Raw genomic sequence first — 22,435 nt, 5'->3', positions numbered from 1 at the left:
TCATTGCATTTTACTTAGAAACAAAGCATATAAAATTCTAATACATGTTCAGCAATCTGAAACAAAAACAACTTAATCTCATCTGAAAACAAATAATTTTCAAGGTTTCCATTTCCATTTAGGGATTCAAAATCCCAACAGGAAATAATAAACTCTGCTCCAATATTCTATTTGTTTGGTTTTCCTTTAAAAAATATATAGGAACTCAGACTTCTGCCAGATGCACGAATTGTGGTTATTTATCCTACCCCAAAGAATAGCCAACTTCCTTCCAAAGAGCCAAATTATTTAAGTACCATAGTTTATAAATACCTGTGGTTTCCTGCTAGTAAACTATCCTACACATTACAGATAAACACTGTATGCAAAACATGAATGTTTTTCGTATAACTAATTATATCAAGGATATTTTTGAATATACTATATATAATTATTTTTCATTTCGTTAAGTAAATTAGATCAGTTTCATTCTAAGCTATATTTAAGGTCAATTTCTTAAAAGGGCTTTGATGAATTATAAAAAATAAATAGTTCTACTCTTATTGAAAGCCCAATTTGTTCTCGTGTACTTTTGCAAGAGAATATTTTCAGAATGTACACAATCAACACCTATAGTTAAACACTTGCCTGTACCTGAAATGAAATATACATGTACAAACTTCTTACATTTTATGGAATTAATTTACATTTTATTAGCAGTTATTAAATATATTATCTATTTGATAGTTACAGTTTAGTTATACATAGGAATGACGACTTTCATATGAACCTGCGAATGATTCCATTCAATACAATACAAAGTTAAAAGCAATATTTAGTATATTAATGCAATCCAAGTTATATTTGGAATGTACATTTCATATTAAAAACTATGCAACAAATTATACTAAACCTGTACAATATATTGTAGTGAGTAAACCTTCTCACTGTTACTTTTAATTATTTATACAACGCCTACTCATTATACTTAATATCCATATTTGGGCACTATATGTTTCATGAAAATACTCCAGTCTACAAAGCCGAAGTCTAGGAAAGACTATAAATCAGCCCATTACTGCCATAGTGATTTAAATTTGTTGAAATAATTTTAAAAAACTTTGGCAAAAATTCAACAAAATATCCTATTGCTGATATTTAGTTTAACTGCATGCTGAAGTTCTTTTAGGGAATTTAAAAAACTGGAACCGAAAATAAAAGTTGATCTTGGAATGCCATGCAAACTGTTCCTTGGGGTAATTAAACATGTCATTTTAACATTATCTTAATAAGAAAATATTTTCATTAACAGGGAAAATGCTCAACTTCCACTATATTAAAAATTCAAGTTAATATGATACATACATTCATACAATGAATTTCCTGGACTTTTAATTACAATAAATAAAATATAAACTGGAAGATATACATATATATTCAGAGAGTAAATTCCAGAATTGCACAATAAATGAAAATCCCTGGGACACTTGACTTTGAGCACAGAATGACTTTTTCATGAAGTACTATGTTCATTGAAAATAAAAATTTAAAAACAGATCTCTTCCAAATGCATAGCATTAAAAACCAAATGGTGCCATCTCTGATGGAAAAGTAATGGAATGTAATTCTGTCATTCTGAAGATAACTAAATACAGTGAATTCCAGTTAATTGGGCCATTGGTTAATTGGGACTGCTGCTTATTTGGGACAACTCTTAAAGGACAAAAACAAAATCAAGAAAATAGCTGGGATTCCCTTTGTTTATTTGGGACACTATGCCATTTAATTGGTACAGGAGACTGCTGCCGAACACTTTCTAACTAGCGCCAGTCACATGCACATCGTGTGGTTGTTAGACACTACATTGTGCTTACAGCAAAGATTTTTGAAAAAAGCTAGAGTGTGTTTGTGTCCAAAAAGTACTGAGTTTTGTTACAGATAGTTGGTGAGTAATAAGCAGTAAGACAATTCAGAATTGCTTTTCTCACTGCAGTTACAAGCATTCAGGCTTAGAGATGCCAGAAATGGCCTGGAGTGAAAATGAAACAATTTCACCACTTCAACAGGTCGGGAACTACAAAGCATTTGAAGGTATTGACAATTATCTTCAATGCAACAGTGAAAATTAGATTTGCAAGATGCAATCGTCTAAAGCATTGTTTGAAAGCAGTCTGCTATCTGCAGTAGGTATCTATGCTGATTGTGTTCATTTTCAGTCAATCAAAAGAACACTACAGCATACATCAGATTCATTCCATTGCTGATAATTATTAGGAATTAATACAGAGTTTTATAGAATTGCAGTAGATTATGTAGTGTTTGAATTTGTTCTGTATTTCATTTAAATACATTAATTGTTACTCAGTTAAATGGTAGTTTGTCTAAACTATTTCCATGAAATTTCAGCTAATTGAGACAGCCATTTAATTGGGCCAAGATGTACTGGTCTGTATGCGTCCCAATTAACTGGAATCCACTCTATATGAAAATGAATAAACAAACACTTTTGAAAATTAAGTTCAGCAAAACAATACTATAATTCCTGGTTAGTTTTGAGATTCACAATACCCAAGGCCATACTTCTCTCCTTGCCTCTCTTAAGGGGGAATCTGCCATTTTCAATTTGCCATATTTATGTATATTTTCTTATGGGGGAATACCACAAAGCAAGACAAATTAAAAGTTCATTCATTCAAACTTTAGGACCAGCAATATTTAAATTACATTGTTACAATCAGAGACTTTTTTAACTTTATGCTTTTCCACAAAGCAAGGCACTTTGCTGGAAACACTGTGGTCCTCAATTACCTTCATGGACTGAGAGAAAAAAAAATATAAATCTGGAGTTTCAATCTGGAGTTCATGCAATTCAAGGAGCCATTTTTTCCCCAAAATTAAATGTAATCAGAAGTTTTTCTCCAAATTTTTGTTTGAATATACATTTTATTTACAACCAGTGGTTATGCTTTATTTCTTTGCAATGAAATCTGCCACTAAACTAGTTTGTGGGGCACCTGAAGTCAAGATTAATACATCTCTGTTCAGACTGTACAAAACATTAATTGTCTTAATACACGTCTGCTATAAGTTTGTAGCTACCACAACAGCCTTCAGAAAGGCCTTTATACAAAACATTTGTCCTTCACTGGCATGATGGAATAAAATGCTAAGAGGAAAACTGTTGCTGAATTCAGAAGCTTCAGAAGGGCCTCCTTATGGGAATTTTGCTTCGTGTGCACTCAAGACTTTGGTTAACACAAACTCAAGATTCTGTCAGCAGCAGTAAAACCTGTTTTTCATCTAAAATCATTCCCATCTATCATTTCAACAATGAACTAAGAAAAAAAAGCTGGAGTCATTGATCTAAAATGAGCCAATCACAGCCATTCGTGTCTTTTTCAATCGCTACTTAATTACAAAATACTGAATGATGAAAGCAAACAAAATGGAAAGTATTGCAAATCCTATAACAATCAGGGCAGCAAAATGTTCATCACTTAGCGTTTTCTTGTGAAGCTTTGTAAGCTCAGTCGTAGTTTCAGATTGATTTGAGGTTGCTTCTTTCTGAAATGAGAATGATACAGTGGGACTGTAAGGCCCACACAGTTCTTGCACTCCAGTGGCATCTTGGTACTGGCGACCAGCACAGACCCTGAACTTGTATTCACAGTTTGTCTGAACATTGGCAAGGCAAAATGAAGTCATGGGACCCTTGTACACCTAAATTTAAATGCAGAAAATAAAATCAATAAAAACCTATATGATCATATCCATACATATACTAGTCTGAATTTTTCAAAGCACTATGACTACTTGAGACAGGCGATGATATGGAGGAAAATTGACTGAATCAAAGTGCTTTCATGAATCAGTCAATAATAACTTTAGCACTGAATTCCACTGAGTGACATCAAACATCAAGTTTGCTAAGGTAACACACACATATCACAGGAACTAACTTAACAGCAAGTGTACTGTTGGGAACACATGAACATCTGTATGTTGCTAGATCTTTTCCCAGGGCTGTCTATAGTAAACGTTTACTTCCTCATTCTTTATTCTCCACTGTCTGCTACTCCATGTACTGATATTTCACTGACTCATCATAGCTTATTGCACAATAACTTCATTCATTTGTTTGTGTTTGTTGCTTCTTCAATTAAATGTGTGATACCCATAATTCCATAGCGATTCCTTGTGCCTGCTCCCCCATTTGAAATCAGAACAGAAACAGACCCTTTTAGCCCGCCATTCTGCTCACTGTGTTGTCCATCTACACTGATTTATTTTGTTGGATTAGGCCTGAATCTCTACATGCCTGCAATTAGTACCCATCCAAATGTTTTTTTCTCCCCTTAAATTTTAACTGTATCTGCCTCTACCACCACCTCTGGCAGCTCATTCCAGATAGTTTCCACCCTCTGAGTGAAAAAATGTTTAACGCTCATATAATTACATTTCTTCACCCCCATATTAAACCGGGATCAAGACAGTTTTTATTCCCAAAGCAAGGCCATCTATCCTATCAATGCCCCTCATAATTTAAAAACTTTCTATATGGCTCTGCCTTTAATACCATCGTTCCAAATAAACTGATTCCTAAGCTCCGGAACCTGGGCCTTAGCACTCAGATCCGCAGCTGGATCTTCAACTTCCTCACAGATAGGACCCAGGCCGTAAAAATAGGGGACAAGCTCTCCTCTACAATCATTCTGAGCACCGGTGCCCCACAAGGCTGTGTACTCAGCCCCCTGCTGTACTCACTGTACACCCATGATTGTGTAGCCAAGTTTCCATCAAACTCAATATATAAGTTTGCTGATGACACAACAAATTGTAGCTCGTATCTCGGGTAATGATGAGTTTGAGTACAGAGAGGAAATTAAGAACCTGGTGGCATGGTGCGAAGACAATAACCTATCCCTCAACGTCAGCAAGATGAAGGAATTGGTTGTTGACTTCAGAAGGAGTAGCGGACCGCACGACCCAATTTACATCGGTGGTGCGCAAGTGGAACAGGTCAAAAGCTTTAAGTTCCTCGAGGTCAATATCACAAATGACCTGACTTGGTCCAACCAAGCAGAGTTCACTGCCAAGAAGGCCCACCAGTGCCTTTACTTCCCGAGAAAACTAAAGAAATTTGGCCTGTCCCCTAAAACCCTCACTAATTTTTATAGATGCACCGTAGAAAGCATTCTTCTAGGGTGCATCACAACCTGGTATGGAAGTTATCCTGTCCAAGACCTAAAGAAGCTGCAGAATATCGTGAACACAGCCCAGCACATCACACAAACCAATCTTCCGTCCGTGAACTCACTTTACACCGCACGCTGTCGGAGCAGTGCTGCCAGGATAATCAAGGACACGAACCACCCAGCGAACACACTTTTCGTCCCTCTTCCCTCCAGGAGAAGGCTCAGGAGCTCGAAGACTCGTACAGCCAGATTTGGGAACAGCTTCTTTCCAACTGTGATAAGACTGCTGAACGGATCCTGACCCGGATCTGGGCCATACCCTCCAAATATCCGGACCTGCCTCTCGGTTTTTTTTGCACTACCTTACTTCCCATTTTTCTATTATGATTTATAATTTAAATTTTTAATATTTACAAATTTTAACTATTTTAAATATCTTTAATATTTAATATTTGTAATCCAGGGAGTGTGAAGCGCAGAAGCAAATATCGCTGTGATGATTGTACATTCTAGTACCAATTGTTTGGCGACAATGAAGTATAAAGTATGGTCACCGCTCAGCCTCTTACGTTTCAGTGAAAATAAATCAAGCCTATCCAATCCAGGTAACTTCTGGTGGATCACTCTGTACTTCACCACTTCCTCCCTGCAACCAGAACTGTAGTCCAAGTTTAATTTAACCAATGTTTTTTTACAACTTCAACAAGATATCCTTACAGCCAATGACACTGCTTATGAAAGCAAGTGTACCAAATGCCACCTTCATTACCCTGTTCACCAGTGTTACCACTTTCAGAGAGCCATGTACTTCCATCCCAGGGTCTCTGTTTGTCAACACACCTAAGGTTCCTGATATTTATTCCACTTGTCTCACCAGAACTAGATCTCCCAAAGTACACTTCTTTTAAATCTTTTTATTAATTATTATTGAAAATCAACAACAGAGAAAAATACATCAAAATACAGGTCTCCCCCGCCATCCAAAGGTAGAGCGTTCCTATGAAACGGTTCATAAGCCGAAATGTCGTAAAGCGAAGAAGCAATTACCATTTATTTATATGGGAAAATTTTGTGAGCGTTCGCAGACCCAAAAATAACCTACCAAATCATGACAATTAATACATAAAACCAGAATAACTGTAACATATAGTAAAAGCAGGAATGATGTGATAAATTCACAGCCTATATAAAGTAGAAATACTTCTCTACAACGATTGCCTGCACAGATCTCTGTAGCGAAAATCTCACGCAAGCGCTCTCGGCAGAAAATCTCATGCAAGCGCTGTTGGCATAAACACGCTCTCCAGTAACTTTTAAACTATGAAACTGCCAAATCTACCAAATAACATGTAAAAATACACAGCCTGTATAAAGTAGAAATAATGTATGTACAGTGTAGTATCACTTACAGGAATTGGGAAGGCATCGAGCACACTGATGATGATGTGTTAGACTGAGTCATCGCAGGCTGGGTGGTGCAGTGGCCCCCACCCTCTGGGCCGCAGACCCACTACATTGCCGTGAAGCACGCAGGGGTAGCCGGGAGGCACCCAGCATATCTTTAAGAAAAAAGACAAAGTAAACATGCTAATTAATTAGGTGCTGCCCGGCACGTAAATGTCGGCGCAGATCAGAGGTAATTGCCGATTGCATCGGCACTGATCTGGGCCGACAATTACGTGCTAGGCGGCACCTAATTAATTAGCATGTTTATTTCGGCTTTTTTCTTAAAGATGCGCTGTGTGCCTCCCGGCTACTGCTGCATTCTCCGTGAATCGATGCAGTATCTGTCCGGGGCACGGGGGTTGGGGTTGTGGGACACGGGGGTGTCATCTCATCGTCGATCAGGGCAGGCAGCTCATCTTCTCCTATGACTGCCTGCCTCGATGTTGAAGGTCAAGGTTTGTCGTCTGCTGTGGCTGATGTGGAAGGCTTGCTTGACTGCTGAGCCCCGAACATTTTTCTATCACATAGTTCTTTGTAAGGACTCAAAACATCCTGCAAATATCCCCTAAACCTACGTATCCTTTCAAAATTAAAGTCGTACTTTATCATTGCAGCGAAAATCTCACGCAGTTGCTTCACTTTCTGCATTCATTTTCGATTGTTATCTTTTCCTCTTCCAATTGCATCAGCTCTTCATCTATCAGTTCTTGGTCATGGGATGCCAAAACCTCTTCAACATCATCTTCGTCAGCTTCCACAAGCCAAACTCACTTTGTCCTTGCTTCGTTCACCACAATCGAAACGCTTAATTATGTCTAGTTTTACGCTAAGTGTAACACCCTTACTCTTTCAGGCTTTTCCGACACCTTAGAACTCATCTTGCTAACGGCTGCTCAATGCAACGTGTTTAAGCAATGCCGTTCCGAATCCAGGGGAGAGCAGCTGCTCGGGGTGCGCGCTGCCTTTCTTCGTAACAGTGAAAACACCTTCTGAAAGCGAAAACAGGGTACTAATGTAGGTCTTTCGTAACAGTGAGGTTTCGTAAAGTGAATGTTCGAAAAGCGGGGGACACCTGTAATCAAGACAACATATCCATATGTAGAATAAGAGTTAAACTATCAACCAAGCTGAACAGTATATCAATAACAATAAAAAAAAGTTAAAGCTTTTTTTATGGAGAAAAGAAAGAAAAGAAGAACCCCTGCTAACTAAAACAGGAAAAAACCCTAATAACAACAAAAAAAAAGGGAAAAAAAACCCATTTGGAGCACAAACCAGGAGCTATACGCCATACAAGCTTCCATTAAAAAAAAGACATCAATCCACCAACCAAATCCACATAGCCAAGCATCAGAAAAGGACCATCTTTATTAAATCAAATCAAATGATAATAACGGGCAAAGGAACCCCACCTTTTCTCGAAGTCAAATTTAGGATCAAAAGCTCGACTTCTAATTTTTTCCAAACTAAGACATAACATCACCTGAGAGAACCATTGTATCAAAGTGGGAGCAGAGGCATCTTTCCATTTTAATAAAATAGCCCTTCTAGCCAATAATGTGACAAGTGCAATTACGTATTGGTCTGATATAGTAATACCGTGAATATATTGAGGAATTATACCAAACAAAACTGTCAATTTATTAGGTTGTAAATTGATTTTTAAAGCTTTAGAAATTGTCGAAAAAATAGATTTCCAAAATTGTTTCACTACAGAACACGACCAAAACATATATGCCAATGTAGCTATCTCAGTTTTGCATCTATCACACTATTTACATTAGGAAATATTTTAGACATCTCTCCTTTGTCAAATAATAGCGATGTACAATTTTAAATTGAATTAGAGAATGACTGGCACAAATCGAAGAAGAGTTAACCAGCTTCAAAATTCGCAACCTTTCCATAAATACACTTCTGCACATATAACCATATAACAATTACAGCACGGAAACAGGCCATCTCGGCCCTTCTAGTCCGTGCCGAAACATGTATGTGGATTAAATTTCATCTGCCACTGCTCCACATAACATTCAAGTTCATATATTCCTTTTTATTGTTAAACAACTTTTAGCTGGAGCTGGTGGTAGACCTGAGGAGAGCTAAGGTACCGGTGACCCCTGTTTCCATCCAGGGGGTCAGTGTGGACATGGCGGAGGATTACAAACACCTGGGGATACGAATTGACAATAAACTGGACTGGTCAAAGAACACTGAGGCTGTCTACAAGAAGGGTCAGAGCCGTCTCTATTTCCTGAGGAGACTGAGGTCCTTCAACATCTGCCAGACGATGCTGAGGATGTTCTACGAGTCTGTGGTGGCCAGTGCTATCATGTTTGCTGTTGTGTGCTGGGGCAGCAAGCTGAGGGTAGCAGACACCAACAGAATCAACAGACTCATTTGTAAGGCCAGTGATGTTGTGGGGATGGAACTGGACTCTCTCACGGTGGTGTCTGAAAAGACGATGTTGTCCAAGTTGCATGCCATCTTGGACAATGTCTCCCATCCACTACATAATGTACTGCGTAGGCACAGGAGTACATTCAGCCAGAGACTCATTCCACTGAGATGCAACACAGAGCGTCATAGGAAGTCATTCCTGCCTGTGGCCATCAAACTTTACAACTCCTCCCTTAGAGGGTCAGACACCCTGAGCCAATAGGCTGGTCCTGGACTTATTTCATAATTTACTGGCATAATTTACATAATACTATTTAATTATTTATGGTTCTATTACCATTATTTATGGAGCAACTGTAACTAAAACCAATTTCCCCTGGGATTAATAAAGTATGACTATGACTATTGCCATCTAGGACTCCACCAACTTTTGTGTCACTTGCAAACTTATTAACTAGACCACAGACATTCTCATCAATGACAAACAATGGTCCCAGCATTGATTTTGTGGCTCACCACTTGGTACACTTCTCTCATCAAAAAAACAAACACTCATCCACCAATGTGGTCCAACTTCTATCAAGCAGCGAATTTGAGATCCAGTTTCACACATAGCTCTTCTGGACAAGTCTATCACGTCAATCTTCATCATGAGCCTTTCTGAAGGCCATGAAAACCCCACTTACTGTTTTTCTTTTATCAATTTTCTAAATTTCTTCCTCAAAAATTTCAGTCACATTTGTGAGACATGATCTCCCCTACACAAAACTGATGACCCCCCCCCCACCCAAACCAGTTCCTCCCTATCCAAGTGAACAGGGATCTTGTCGGTCAAAATACCCCTTTGGTCCATGATATGAATTTCAACTAATCCCATCTGTCATCACGTGGTCTATATCCCTCCATTCCCTGACTGTTAACGTGCCTGTCTAAATGCCTCTCATGCAGTATATTGCTACTCTATATGCTTCCTCCACCAACAATCCCAGAGGAAGTAACAGGTAGGTGAGAAAAGGTAAAAAGTCAGAGTTGGGTGAAATTTGTTTACTGGAAGGAGAAATCGATACTCATGCTATCAAGTTGGAGGCTACCCAAACAGAATACAAGGTGTTGCTCCTCCACCCCGAGGCTGTGGCCTCATCTTGGCACATAAGGAGGCCACGGACTGGCACGTCAGAACGGGAACAGGAATCTAAACTAAAATGTTTGGCCTTCAGGAAGTCCCGCTTGTGGCAGATAGAGTGGGGGCACTTGATGAAGTGGTCCCCCAATTTATGGCAGGCCTCACCAATGTAGAGGAGGCAGCATCAGGAATGCCGGACACAACAGACGACTCCAGCAGGTTTGATGGTGAAGTGTTGCCTCACCTAGAAGGACTGCCTGGGGCCTTGAGGGTGAAGGTGAAGGTGTATGGGCAGGTGTAGCACTTAGGCCACATGTAAGGATTAAGTGCTGGGTGGGAGATAGTGGCATACATGCCTTCATCAGTTGGAACACTGGACCATAGAAGTTGGTAAGTCAAGTTACAGCTACACAATACTTTGGTGACATTGCATCTGGAGTTTTGTGTGCAGTTGTCATCACTGTATAACAGGAAAGATAACATTCACCTTCATTGCAAGAGGTACCGACTGTAAAATTAGGGAGGTTTTAATGCAGCTTTAAAGGTTACTGCTCGGACTATACTCAAGAGTACTAGTACACTTTTGGTCTGCAAATTTAAGGAAGGATATACTTGCACTGGAGATGCAGGAAAGATTCAGCATATTTAAGTCCTGAAATAAAGGGACATACCCATGAAGAAAGGTGAAGCAGATTGGGTGCACACTTTATATTAAGCGTTTGGAAGAATGAGAGGATGGATACTGAGAGAAATGTTTCCCCTAGTGGTTATCTACAAGCATTTGGGGGCATGCATTTCACAGAGACAAGAATTTCTTCTTTCAGAAGGCAGAGTACCTTTGGAATTCCCTGTGTTAGAGAAAAGTACAGTTGGAGTTATTGAATATATTCACGGCAAACCTTGACAGAGATTTAAACTGCAAAGGAGACTGAATAAGAATATTTCCCCCTTCACCAGATCCCAGGATGGTAATATGCACAGTGGTGCTTGATAGTTTGAGAACACAGCAGAACTTACTCTATTTCTGAATAAATATGATCTAAAATGTGATCATATCTTCATGCAACTTCCAAAACTAGATAAAGAGACACAATTAAATAAATAGCACAAAAACATTATACGTGTTCATTTATTTATTGAGGAAAAATAATCCAATATTATATGTATTTGTTAGAAAAAGTATATGAACCTCTGGGGTAATGCCTTCTACAAAAGCCATGTGGAGTCAGGTGTTCCGACCAATGGGATAAGATTGGAGGTGTGGGTTGGAGGTGTACCTATATATATATATAAATAAAAAGACGCATAAAGTCAGGTTACTGATAGAGCCTGCTCTTCTCAAAAAAAATCTGTTTATGTGCACCATGCCTTGACCAAAACAACTTTCATAGGAAACTTAGAAGAAGAATTGTGCAGATGCATGAAGCTAGAAAAGGCTTCAAAAGCATTTCTAAAGACCTGAGTATTCATCAGTCCTCAGTAAGAGAAATTGTCTACAAATGGTGGAAACTCAGTACTGTTGCTACTTTGCCTAGGAGTGGGCACCCTGCAAAGATCACACCAAGAGCACAACGTGCAAAATGCTGAAGGAGGTGTAAAAGAGCCCAAGGGTAACAACAGAAGACCTGCAGAAATCTCTAGATCTTGCTGAAGACCCTTTTCATGTGTCCACTATAAGAAAAACACTGAACAACAATAGTGTTCATGGAAGGACACCATGGAGAAAACCACCGCTCTCTTAAAAAAAACACATTGCTGAATGTCTCAAGTTTGCAAAAGACCACCTGGATTTTCTACAACGCTTTTGGGACGATGCCCTGTGGACAGATGAGATAAAAGTTGAACTTTTTGGCAGAAATGGACATTGCAATGTTTGGAGGAAAACGGGCACTGCACACCAACACCAAACCCTCATCCCAGCTGTAAAGCACGGTGGAAGGAGCATCATGGTCTGGGGCTGCTTTGCTGCCTCAGGGCCTGGACAGCTTCCAATTGTTGAGGAAACAATAAATTCAAAATTGTATCAAGACATTTTACAGGAGAATGTCAGGTTAGCAGTCTGTCACCTGAAGCTTAATAGAAGTCGGATAATGAAACAAGACAATAATCTGAAAGACAAGAGTAAATCAACAACAGTATGGTTTAAAAAGAAGAAACTTCACATTTTGGAATGGCCAAATCAAAGTCCTGACCTTAATCCTATAGAAATGTTGTGGAAGGACCTGAAGCAAGCAGTCCATGAAGGAAGCTCACCAACATCCCAGAGTTGTAGCAGTTTTGTAAGGAGCAATGGCTTAAAATTCCTCCAAGCCAACGCGAAGGACTGAACAACAGTTACCGGAAATGTTTGGTAGAAGGTATTGCTGTACAAGCGGGTCACACCAGTTACTGAAAGCAAAGGTTCACATACTTTTTTCAACAAATACATGTAATACTGGAACATTTTTCTTAATAAGTAAATGAACAAGTATAATGTTTTTTGTGTTACTTATTTAAATAGGTTCTCTGTCTAATTTTAGGTTTTGTGTGAAGATCTGATCACATTTTAGGTCATATTTGTGCAGAAATAAAGAAAATTCTACAGGGTTCACAAACTTTATAGCACCACTGTATTACAGCAGAAATTGTTCATTGCATTTGAAAAGTACTCAATTTTGTGCAAAAACAAAAGTAAACTGCCAGAAGAACTCAGTGAGTTAAGACAGCACCTGCGGAGGCAAAGAGATGATCAATGCTTTAGGCTGAAATCCTGCACCAGGACTCATTTGTATACTTGAAGAAAACAGAACCTGCAAGCTGCCGATGGTACTGGAAAGTGGGATTAGGCTGGGTAGCTCTTTCTGTGGTAAGTTTTTCTTCATTTTAAGTTTCACACATATTAAGGGTTGCACTCACAAAATGTGTTAGTACATCCTTGACATATTATAGATGCAGGAAAGAAATTTAATTACCTGCTCAGTTTGTCTCCCAGTAATAAGCTGAAGTGTGTAAATAATTGCATCCCCTTTTATTGGTTGTAGTGCTTCCCATGTTATTTCACAAGTATGCTCTTCCACTATTTGTACCTTGGGAGCTGAAAAGAACATAAATGGAGCCGTTTATTATGCAAAGTGGTTTGGTAATGAAAGAAAGTGCCCATGAAAATTATCTCTGCTGTAACATGCCATAGTGATAGACTACTCTTTCTCTTACATGCTGATGTTCAAGAAAACCTCAAATAACATAACGAAGTGAGTACAGAAAACTCAGTTTTCAATGAGTGAAGATGCTTTCTCCGATTGTTACTTCACTCAAAGAAACCACAATGGCTTCAAAAACGCAAAACGCATTTTATAAAACAATGGGTCTACCTTTAAGTACAGGAGGAGGACATCTGGTTGTGACAAAAGTGTACACTTCAGAAAATGGTCCTTCTCCACCATCATTAATTGCTTGAATTTTGAAGTTGTAAGCTGATGATTCATTCAATCTTTGGATTTTATATGTATGACAAGGTCCACTATAGATAGAAATGAACCTGAAGGACATGCAAAGGGTAAAATCATTTTCCAAACAATTGTAAAGAGCAGACCAAACATTAATCATAAAGAGTAAATTGTATCATGTCAATACCAAATTAAATAACAAGCTGTACATTCAATACAGCATTCATGTTACACAATGAAATGAAGGTCATAAGTCATTCGTCCCTGTAAATCATAATCACAGTATAAATGAAAACCATAATCAAACTTTCATATTGATAGTTAACAAGGTTTACGCTAGGAAACTCTATAATAAAGATGAGATACAGTCACATACAAATGGTGCTTAAACTTGTTAATGGGATTGTGCAAAGGGAAAGGAACAAAGAGAAATATGATGGATTTTGAGAACCTTGATCAGATGTCTCAAAAGAAAATATTGAACAAAATTGAAGCAATGGTAGTGGCGACTGGGGAAGAGTATGGGGGGGCAGCAGTAAAAACTAGCCCAGTCTGTGAATTGTTTAGTGGAATAAACAGAGTAGAAGTAAATTTGTTTTTGAATCAGGAGCCTGAGACCTGCAAAGTGCCACAGCTGGGGCTCAGCTGTTCACAGTCTAGATCAACGATGTGAATGAGAGTGTCAAGTGTAACTATATACACATTTATTGGTGAGAAAAAGCTAGGTGGGTGTGCGGGCTGTGAGGAGAGTGCCGAGCGGTCTCAGGGGATTTAGAGAGGCTAAATGAATGGGAGAGGACATGGAATACATGTTGTATGGTATGCAGATTTCTAGGCTGACAGACAAAAAAGAAATAGAAAGGCATATTAAATGGTAAGAAAGTGAAAGCTATAAACGTTCAGGGTGACCTCGACTTCCTTAACATCAAACACCAGGAGTCAACATAAATGTTGGGCAATAAATTAACAAGGCAAATAGAATGCTGGCCTTATCTGCGAGAGAACTTGAGTACAAGATGGATGTCTTGCTCCAATTATAATCGAGTGGTGAGACTTGTATTTGAATATAGTGAACAACCTGGTCTCGCTATCTAAAGAACAATATGATGGAGGAAGTCGAGAGAAAGGGTCACTGGATCAATACCTGGGATAAGAGATCAGTTGAATGATGTGGGATACACACAATGGGCACATTTTCTAAAGTTTAAAAGAAAAAGTGATCTGCTTGAAACCTAAAAGAACTTGACAATGTTGATCCTGACTGAATATTTTTACACTAGGGCAACTGGAACTAGAGTCTGAGTCTGAGTCTGAGTCTGAATTAAACCATTCAGGATTGAAATAAGGAGGAATTTCTTCACCTGGGGAAGTGAATCAGTGACATTCTCTACTGAAGAGCGCTCTGGTAATGCAATCATTGAGCATATTTAATACAAAGATTGATAGAGATTTTTAGATATTAAGGGGACCAAGGGAAGTGGAGCTAAGATGAAAGATTCATACTGATCTTTTTCAATTTAGCATGCAGGACCAAATAGACTCTAATGTCTGGTTCCAGTTGTGGCCATGGACCTGCCTCCACTATGTCCTATAGGAGTGACATTAGCTGCAAGCTTCATGGGGTGAACAGGCATCTAAGTTCTGTTGTAAAGCCATTTTGTATTTTGATATCCACTATCATTGTAAAATTTTGTGTTTGTTCCACAGTCCACAAAATAGGCTGATCACCAAACTGTTATGAGGAAGCAGGTTCACGGGTTTTGGTAAGTGAGACGGAAGACACTGATTATGAATAAGTACAATAATCATTTATTTATAGACAAACAGTAACAGTAAAACACTCGACCAAACATCTAAGCCATCCTAAGTTACACAAACTACAATACTAAACATTCAGTAACACTTCAAACTTCATTGAATCAATATTAATCAACAACATCACGGCATGGCTTGGGGCAATGAACACCATCAACCTCAGCACGCTCAACAGAATTATCAGAATAAGTAGCAAAATCATTGGCCAGGAACAAGAATCACTCAATAGCATTCATAAGAGACGGACAATAGAGAAAGCTCAACAAACAGTAGAGGACATTACACATACTACACTCTCATGCTATCTGGACACCACAACAAGTCCCTGCCCATCAGCACCAGAACAGTCTCATCCAGTTTTTGGGGGTTTTCTCCATTTGCCTCCTCAACACCCAATTTTGAATACGTAGTACACATAGTAACTTTGACAGTAGAAACAGATTTATTATGAGTATTTGTATTTTAAATTACATGCATTAATTTTTAGTATTTATTATCTATTGTGAATATTTTATATTATCTTTAACCATATGTGGTGTGATGTTGTGTACCTTGAGTTCTGTGATGTTGGCCTTATCACTGTACAAACTAAGTTCCTCACGGAAAATAATGTGAATTGAATTGAAACTCAACAGGTACTTCATTATGTCTCCCCAAGTTACACTACTACATAACTAAACATCCAACAGATACTTAGATCAATGTGAACAACATGGGCCCTCCTATATCTGCAGAACTTTCCCAATGGTTCTTCAGCACTGGTCGTGACCTCAGCATGAAGATGAGTGCATGGAGACAAAGGAAAGCCCCCGAGGCACCTGAAATCAGACTGGTGCTGTGGCACACATGGCAACCAATGGGAAAGAGATGCTGCATCCTTTTACACGGGCCAATCGATGACCAGCATGGTAAAAGCAGCTTTTGACCGACAAGCAAACTAACCCTTCACACTACACCAATAAATAAGACTGCTTTCTGGCTTTTTCTTCTCCCTCAACTCTTGTTATCAAAAATGAAAATAGACTTTGAGTAGCAAACCCCACTTACCTTCCAAATTTGTCCTCCATTTGCAAGGTGTATTGTGTTGGTTCAGTGGTCAAAGCTTTGTTGAGCCCATCTCCCCACTTTAGTTTAAGGCTCTGGTGGCTGAATACAGTACACTCGAGGCGAGGTGGGTCAGGAGGTAATGGTTTTGTTTTGGTTTTAATGGAATGACTAAAAGGGCCTGCTCCAATACCATTGATAGCCTGCACACGGATCCTGAAAACATTGGGAACACATTATTGACTTTGTGGCGTCATGCAGTTTATGATCAATTTTATTACTTATTCACAGTACATAATGGAAGACAGACTCTAATCAAGTACCTGTATGTTGTATCTGGTTGAAGATCTTCAATAATGGCACTTGTGGTTGTGCTAACAGCTACGAGCTGTTTACCTCCATATTCCAGGTTGTAACCAGTGACTTCCGATCCGTGGCAGCACGGTTCTTCCCACTGAATTGCAAGGCAAGTTGCCGGTGACGGAGGGGCACCTTCGAGCTGGTCTTGATCAATCACTTGCAGTACACTCACTGCAGCCGGCACTGAGGCAGGAGTCATACATATGATGGTATCACTGTAGCACCCAGCACCTGCAGCATTCACAGCCTGGGTGATGGTTGGTTTGGCGGAAGTGTGAAGGGTAGGGAAAGCACAAAACACTTGTTTAGCATCATTATAATAAAATAAAATGTAACTAAAGAAAATTGTTATAATTCTGATATTCAAATGCCAGATAAAGTAATTTTTCATACCTGAACCCTGCAGTAGTATGCTGTGGCAGGTTTAAGACCTTTCACTTCATAACTTTGTGCAGGACCACAGTAAATAACCTGCATGCAGTCTTCCACAGCTCCAAATTCTAATCTGAACTCTGTGACTTCTGAGCCATTGGAGGGAGGGCACTGAGGAGAGAGGAAAATGAACAGTTGCTTAGTTACTCTGCAAGTGAAACCCTGCCTACTCTTTCATCAACAAGTCAGCTTTACATTATGATTAAAACTCTTTAAAACTTGATAATAAATCAGGTCACCAGTTTACTCTTTCTATCTTTAAACAGCCCTAAGAAATTTGTATTTAGATGTCTACAAAAGATAGCAATGTGCCAATCAGAATGCTCGCATAAATGATTAAAAGCAGCAATATTTGTAGAGTGGCCATGGTGTTAAAGAAATAATTATAGCTTTGCGTTTAGCTTGGATAAACACTAAGATTTAGATCTCTCTTTCAGTAAATAAAAAGATGTAGTATTGCAGATGGGGGTATGCATGACAGTAATCAGTCTCTATGCACATTATACTTCACTTTACTGCTCATGGGTAGGTAGGATTGCTGACAGACATATCAACATTATGATAAACTCCTTCACATAATGTCCTACAGTATGAACTGGTGAGATAAGAGCAAAGCTGCAACTTTATATCTAAAATAGATATATATTTAATGAATAATGTAAATGAATTTAATGTTGTTCCTCTCTGTGCCTTTTGGCAGCAACCTTGCTGTTTTTTTAGCATTTGTCTGTGTGTTTTTTTTTAAAAATGAGGCCGAGTTGCTAGCTCGATGTTCAACCCAGCACAGATGGAAAGCGTGCAAGGAGCCTGCCGGATTTGAACCAGGACCACTCGCTTCACAGTCTGGAGTGGATGCCACTACACCATTGGCTGGCGAGAAATTAATTCAATTTTAAAGAAATTGACTGAAGATAAGAATGGCAGGACAGGAGACGTTGGGGGTAATGGAAACCACAGAGCTCCACACGAGCGCATCTGCAGCTCAAGGAATTCTTGTGTTGGTGAGCTGTGATGCATCAGGGACGAGAACATTTCCAGAACACATTGTTCCAACAGCTCATTTTGATGGAGTGATAGGCAACAGTATAATTGAGACTTGGGTACGAATCCTGTAGGTTGTGTAATGTCAGGATTCGAGGAATATCTTCAGGGTTCGAGAGGAACTGGGAGAGTGGAAAGACTAAGGACCAGTGGCTATTATCTTTGTAGAAACCAAAGACATAAAGAGAACTAAAACAAGTTTTCCACTGAAACACTGTCAACAAGGAGGGTTCAAGTTAAAAAGCAGTACTACAAAACTAATACCTAGATTATTGCAGGAGCCATCTGCAAATTACATGGGATTAATTAAAACAGGAAGATGAATGTGAGGAAAAAAAAATAATGGGGATGAAAAGGATTTCAGTTCATGGGGAACTGGTGCCAGAAATAGGGGAGAAGAGCTGTTTCTTTGGAATGAACTTTTCCTGAGCTGGCTGGAACCAGTGTCCCAATTAATCAAACACCTGAAGCTGTAAATAAAGCTTTAACCTAGGCAGTCAGGAATAAAGATTTGACGAAGGAAAATACAGTAAGTTTGAAAAAGGATGAGGCTATTGTGCAGTAAAGTAAGAAATGATAATCAGAGTTAGTAAGGGGCACAGCCTACAAACAAGTAAGCCAATTATATGTCAGAGTAGAGAAAAAGATAAAAACTGAAGGCTCTACCTACTTGCACGCAGCTTTCAAAACAAGTGAAATATCAGTGGGCATGTGGCCAAGTGGACTAGGCATTGGACTAGTGACCTGAAGGTCGTGAGTTTGAGCCCCAGCCAAGGCAGCGTGTTGTGTCCTTGAGCAAGGCACTGAACCACACAGTGCTCTGTGACGACACTGGTGCCAAGCTGTATCGGCCCTTGCCCTTCCCCTGGACAACATGGGTGTTGTGGAGAGGGGAGACTTGCAGCATGGGCAACTGCTGGTCTTCCATACAACCTTGCCCAGGCCTGCGCCCTGGAGAGTGAAGACTAACGGATGCCTTAATTTAAGTGAAATATTGGTGTAATGGTAGTAATCTGTCTCTATGTATAATATACGTACTTCACATATACTTAAAAAAGGAAGGAGACGTGAAAACTCTGGAATTAGGTTAAACATTACAGTTAGCCTAACATCAGCTGTAAAGAAAGTGATAATATCTATTAGCATAGGAGGGCTTTTAAAATTGTAATAGGATTTGACAGACTCCGCATGGACTCAAAATGGGAATTCAGGTTGTCCAATACATTTTAAATGTTGTTACCAGCAAAATAGATAAAAGGAAAATGGAAGATGTTGTGTATTTCATCTTTCAGAAGATTCTAAAATCAGGTGTCACACGTTATTGAACATAATTAGAATTGAATCATTGTTTTTCTGATATTGTATGAGGATTGGTTAACAAAAATAAAACAGAAAGAATTCCAAGGACCTGACAGATGGAATATAGTGTAAAAATAAATCTGAACATGCACACTGATAGGACAAAAAGATGGGCAGAGTGCTTTTTTAAATAGTGAGACAGTGAAAGTTGTTAATGTTCTGAGGAATCTGGGTTTCCTTGAAAAAGGATCGATGAAAGTTAACACGCTAATTCACCAAGGAATTAAAAAGCTGACAGTAATTTTGGCTTTTATTAGAAGAGGGCATGATTGCAAGAATAACGTTGTCCCATTGTTTGAGAAGAGTAGCGAGAGGCATAGATCATATGGACAGTAACAGTCTTTGCTCTGTGGTTAAGGAAGTCCAAGACTATGAAGCGTGGATTTAGGGTAAGAGGAGAAAGGTTCTAGAATAAACTGAGGGAACTTTTCCAGGTGAATATTTGGAGTAGACGGCCAGAGGAAGCACTTGGATGGGTACACGGAGGGGAGGGGCCGAAAGGGATATAGAGCAAACATGGAGTTATTGGACGAGGGGTCTGCCTCCATGCTCAATTATATAGAACCCTATTGAGCCTGTACCTGGAAAACTATCTGCCTAGGTAAGGATGCATTTGTGATAAACAGGGTGCAACAGAGTTTACCAATTGATTCCCAAAACGTACCATGAGGTGAAATTAAGCAGATTCTTTAGTGTTTATGAGAGACTACCTAACCAAAATCCGTGAAATGTTGTTTCCTTTGAGCAAGAGGGTCATGGTTTCAAAATAAATTGCTGACCATTCAGAATGAGGCGAGAAGGAACTTCTTCACCACAGTGAACCATGTTTGTGCAGGTGGTAATAAACTCGACTCCATTTGCTTTTTTTTAATTCTTTACCCAAGGTGGCTGTGAGGACTCCAGTCACTGAGTTTCAAAATACAGATTCATTTTCTCAGGATGTTAATGGGAGGATGAGATAATGCAGTTCGTATAAGAAAGTAGAGCTGAGGTAGAAGGTGAGCCTTCACAGCGAATGGCTGAGTGGCAGTGGCAGTATGAGGGGCTGAATGGCCCTACTCCTGCTTCACAGCGAATGGCTGAGTGGCAGTGGCAGTATGAGGGGCTGAATGGCCCTACTCCAGCTTCTACTTCTTACTTTCTTACCTCCCAATTCACCTGCACACAGGTGGCTGTTTTACACGTGGCCATAGGTATGCTGCATTGATCGGGCGGGGCTGTTGCTGTGGAGATATCAGTCCTCTCTGAGTATGGACCATACTATAGAAGGAAATAGATCAGATCCAGTTTACTTTAAAATTAATTAATTATCCTCAACAGCAATTGTCTTAATCTGAAGTCCTTTAATTAGTCCTCAAATAGATTTTTTTCCCATTTTTTGACACTGTACAATGCATATTTCCCATAATATTCTATGTCTTAATTACAAATAGACTACACAAACTTGACAATTATAAAATCAAAATAGCGGACAAAGAACTATTCACACGTGTGTGCATTAGCTATCTCGCTCCTTTTGTTAAATTTCATAATTACAGTTTACAGCAGAGTACGAATTAGCATTTAATTCTGTAATATTTATTCCAAGTCACCTTGAGATGAGTTTTAATGAGGTGACTCGAGTAGAATTTACAAGAACATTATACTGCATTACGATTTTCAACTTCACTATTTTCTTCTTTTGCCAATCACATAATTGATGTTGCTTTCCATTGTTACCACACTCAGAATAATATAATTCAACGTAATATAATTCAACGTTATACATTCCTATCACCTTACCCCAACTTTGTTTGCAGCCTTCACCCAAAAACTGTACATTTTTCCTGGCAGAAGACCACCTACTGTACACTCCAGTTCTGCGCCTTGGTAGACAGATCTCTGATCATTTGATCCCAGCTCTCCAATCTCTACAGTATATTCTGTGACTGCAGAGCCACCAGTAACAGAAGGTGGCACTACAAAAAAAAACGAGATTAAGATGCAAGTGGTGAACTGAACACACAACATTGAACAGTATAGTTCCTTCAGCCCACAATGTTACGTAATAAATAAACGGTCAATCCAACCCTTCTCTCCTACACAGCCCAAAACCCTAATTTTTCTTACATCCACGGGTCTAAGAGTCTTTTAAATGCCCCTATTAAATGCCTCAATGGACTCGGGCCTCAAGCTGCAGGGTCGCTTGCTTTTCAACCGCCGGAAGTGAGGCGACCGAGCAATTGCGCTCTACCAGGGGCGGCATAGCGCAGTTGTGGTGACTGAAGTTTAAGAAGGACTGATGGGTCTGGACTATACACATATATGTGTGTGTGTGTATATATATATATAAAAAATTGTTTCTTTACTAATGTTCTATATGAGTTTGTATATGAGAGGACTGGTCCTCAAAGCCACGGTGTTGCCTAGGAGCTGCCGGGGGCCAGTCGACAGATGATATCAGTGGGATGGGGGTATATATAAATGTGTACATTCTGCATCGCTGTATTTTTACTGATATTCTATATGGGTTCGCTGGCTTGTATGTATCTAGCCGTGTTGTCATGGCGGAAGGTGGGGGTGGGGGTGGAGATTATATGATTGTGACCTTGTGTGTGACTGTTGGTAATGTGGCTTTGCACCTTGACCCAGTAGTAACACTGTCTCATTTGTTCAGAAGTATTCATTTATGGTTTAATGACAATTAAACTTGAATTGATTTGAATTATTGTTCAGCCTCTACCATCATCCCTGGCAGTGTGTCCCAGGCGTCTCTGTGTAAATAAAAACCTACCTCAGACATCTCCCCTCCACTCACCTTAAACAAATGCCCTCTG

At 39.3% G+C, this 22,435-nt stretch overlaps 1 protein-coding gene across 2 annotated transcripts in view; it reads right to left on the bottom strand.

Moving 5' to 3' along the window:
* Positions 1-685: 685 nt before the first annotated feature.
* Positions 686-22,435, bottom strand: part of LOC134352937 (fibronectin type-III domain-containing protein 3A-like) — a 162,389-nt gene continuing 140,639 nt past the window's right edge. For both annotated transcript variants that reach the window (XM_063060584.1, XM_063060585.1), the window contains 8 exons: positions 21,402-21,577; positions 20,766-20,879; positions 17,181-17,330; positions 16,751-17,034; positions 16,431-16,643; positions 13,494-13,660; positions 13,095-13,216; positions 686-3,699 (listed from right to left, as the gene is read on the bottom strand). In XM_063060584.1, the coding sequence (XP_062916654.1) occupies positions 3,385-3,699; positions 13,095-13,216; positions 13,494-13,660; positions 16,431-16,643; positions 16,751-17,034; positions 17,181-17,330; positions 20,766-20,879; positions 21,402-21,577 (1,541 nt within the window). In that variant the 3' untranslated portion in view covers positions 686-3,384. The remainder of the gene's footprint in view (positions 3,700-13,094; positions 13,217-13,493; positions 13,661-16,430; positions 16,644-16,750; positions 17,035-17,180; positions 17,331-20,765; positions 20,880-21,401; positions 21,578-22,435) is intronic.

This window comes from Mobula hypostoma, chromosome 10, assembly GCF_963921235.1.
Source record: "Mobula hypostoma chromosome 10, sMobHyp1.1, whole genome shotgun sequence".
In the NCBI taxonomy this organism is placed as follows: Eukaryota; Metazoa; Chordata; class Chondrichthyes; order Myliobatiformes; family Myliobatidae; genus Mobula; species Mobula hypostoma.
The sequence above is the reverse complement of the archived record's forward strand: the minus strand, read 5'-3'. Positions and strand labels throughout refer to the sequence as shown.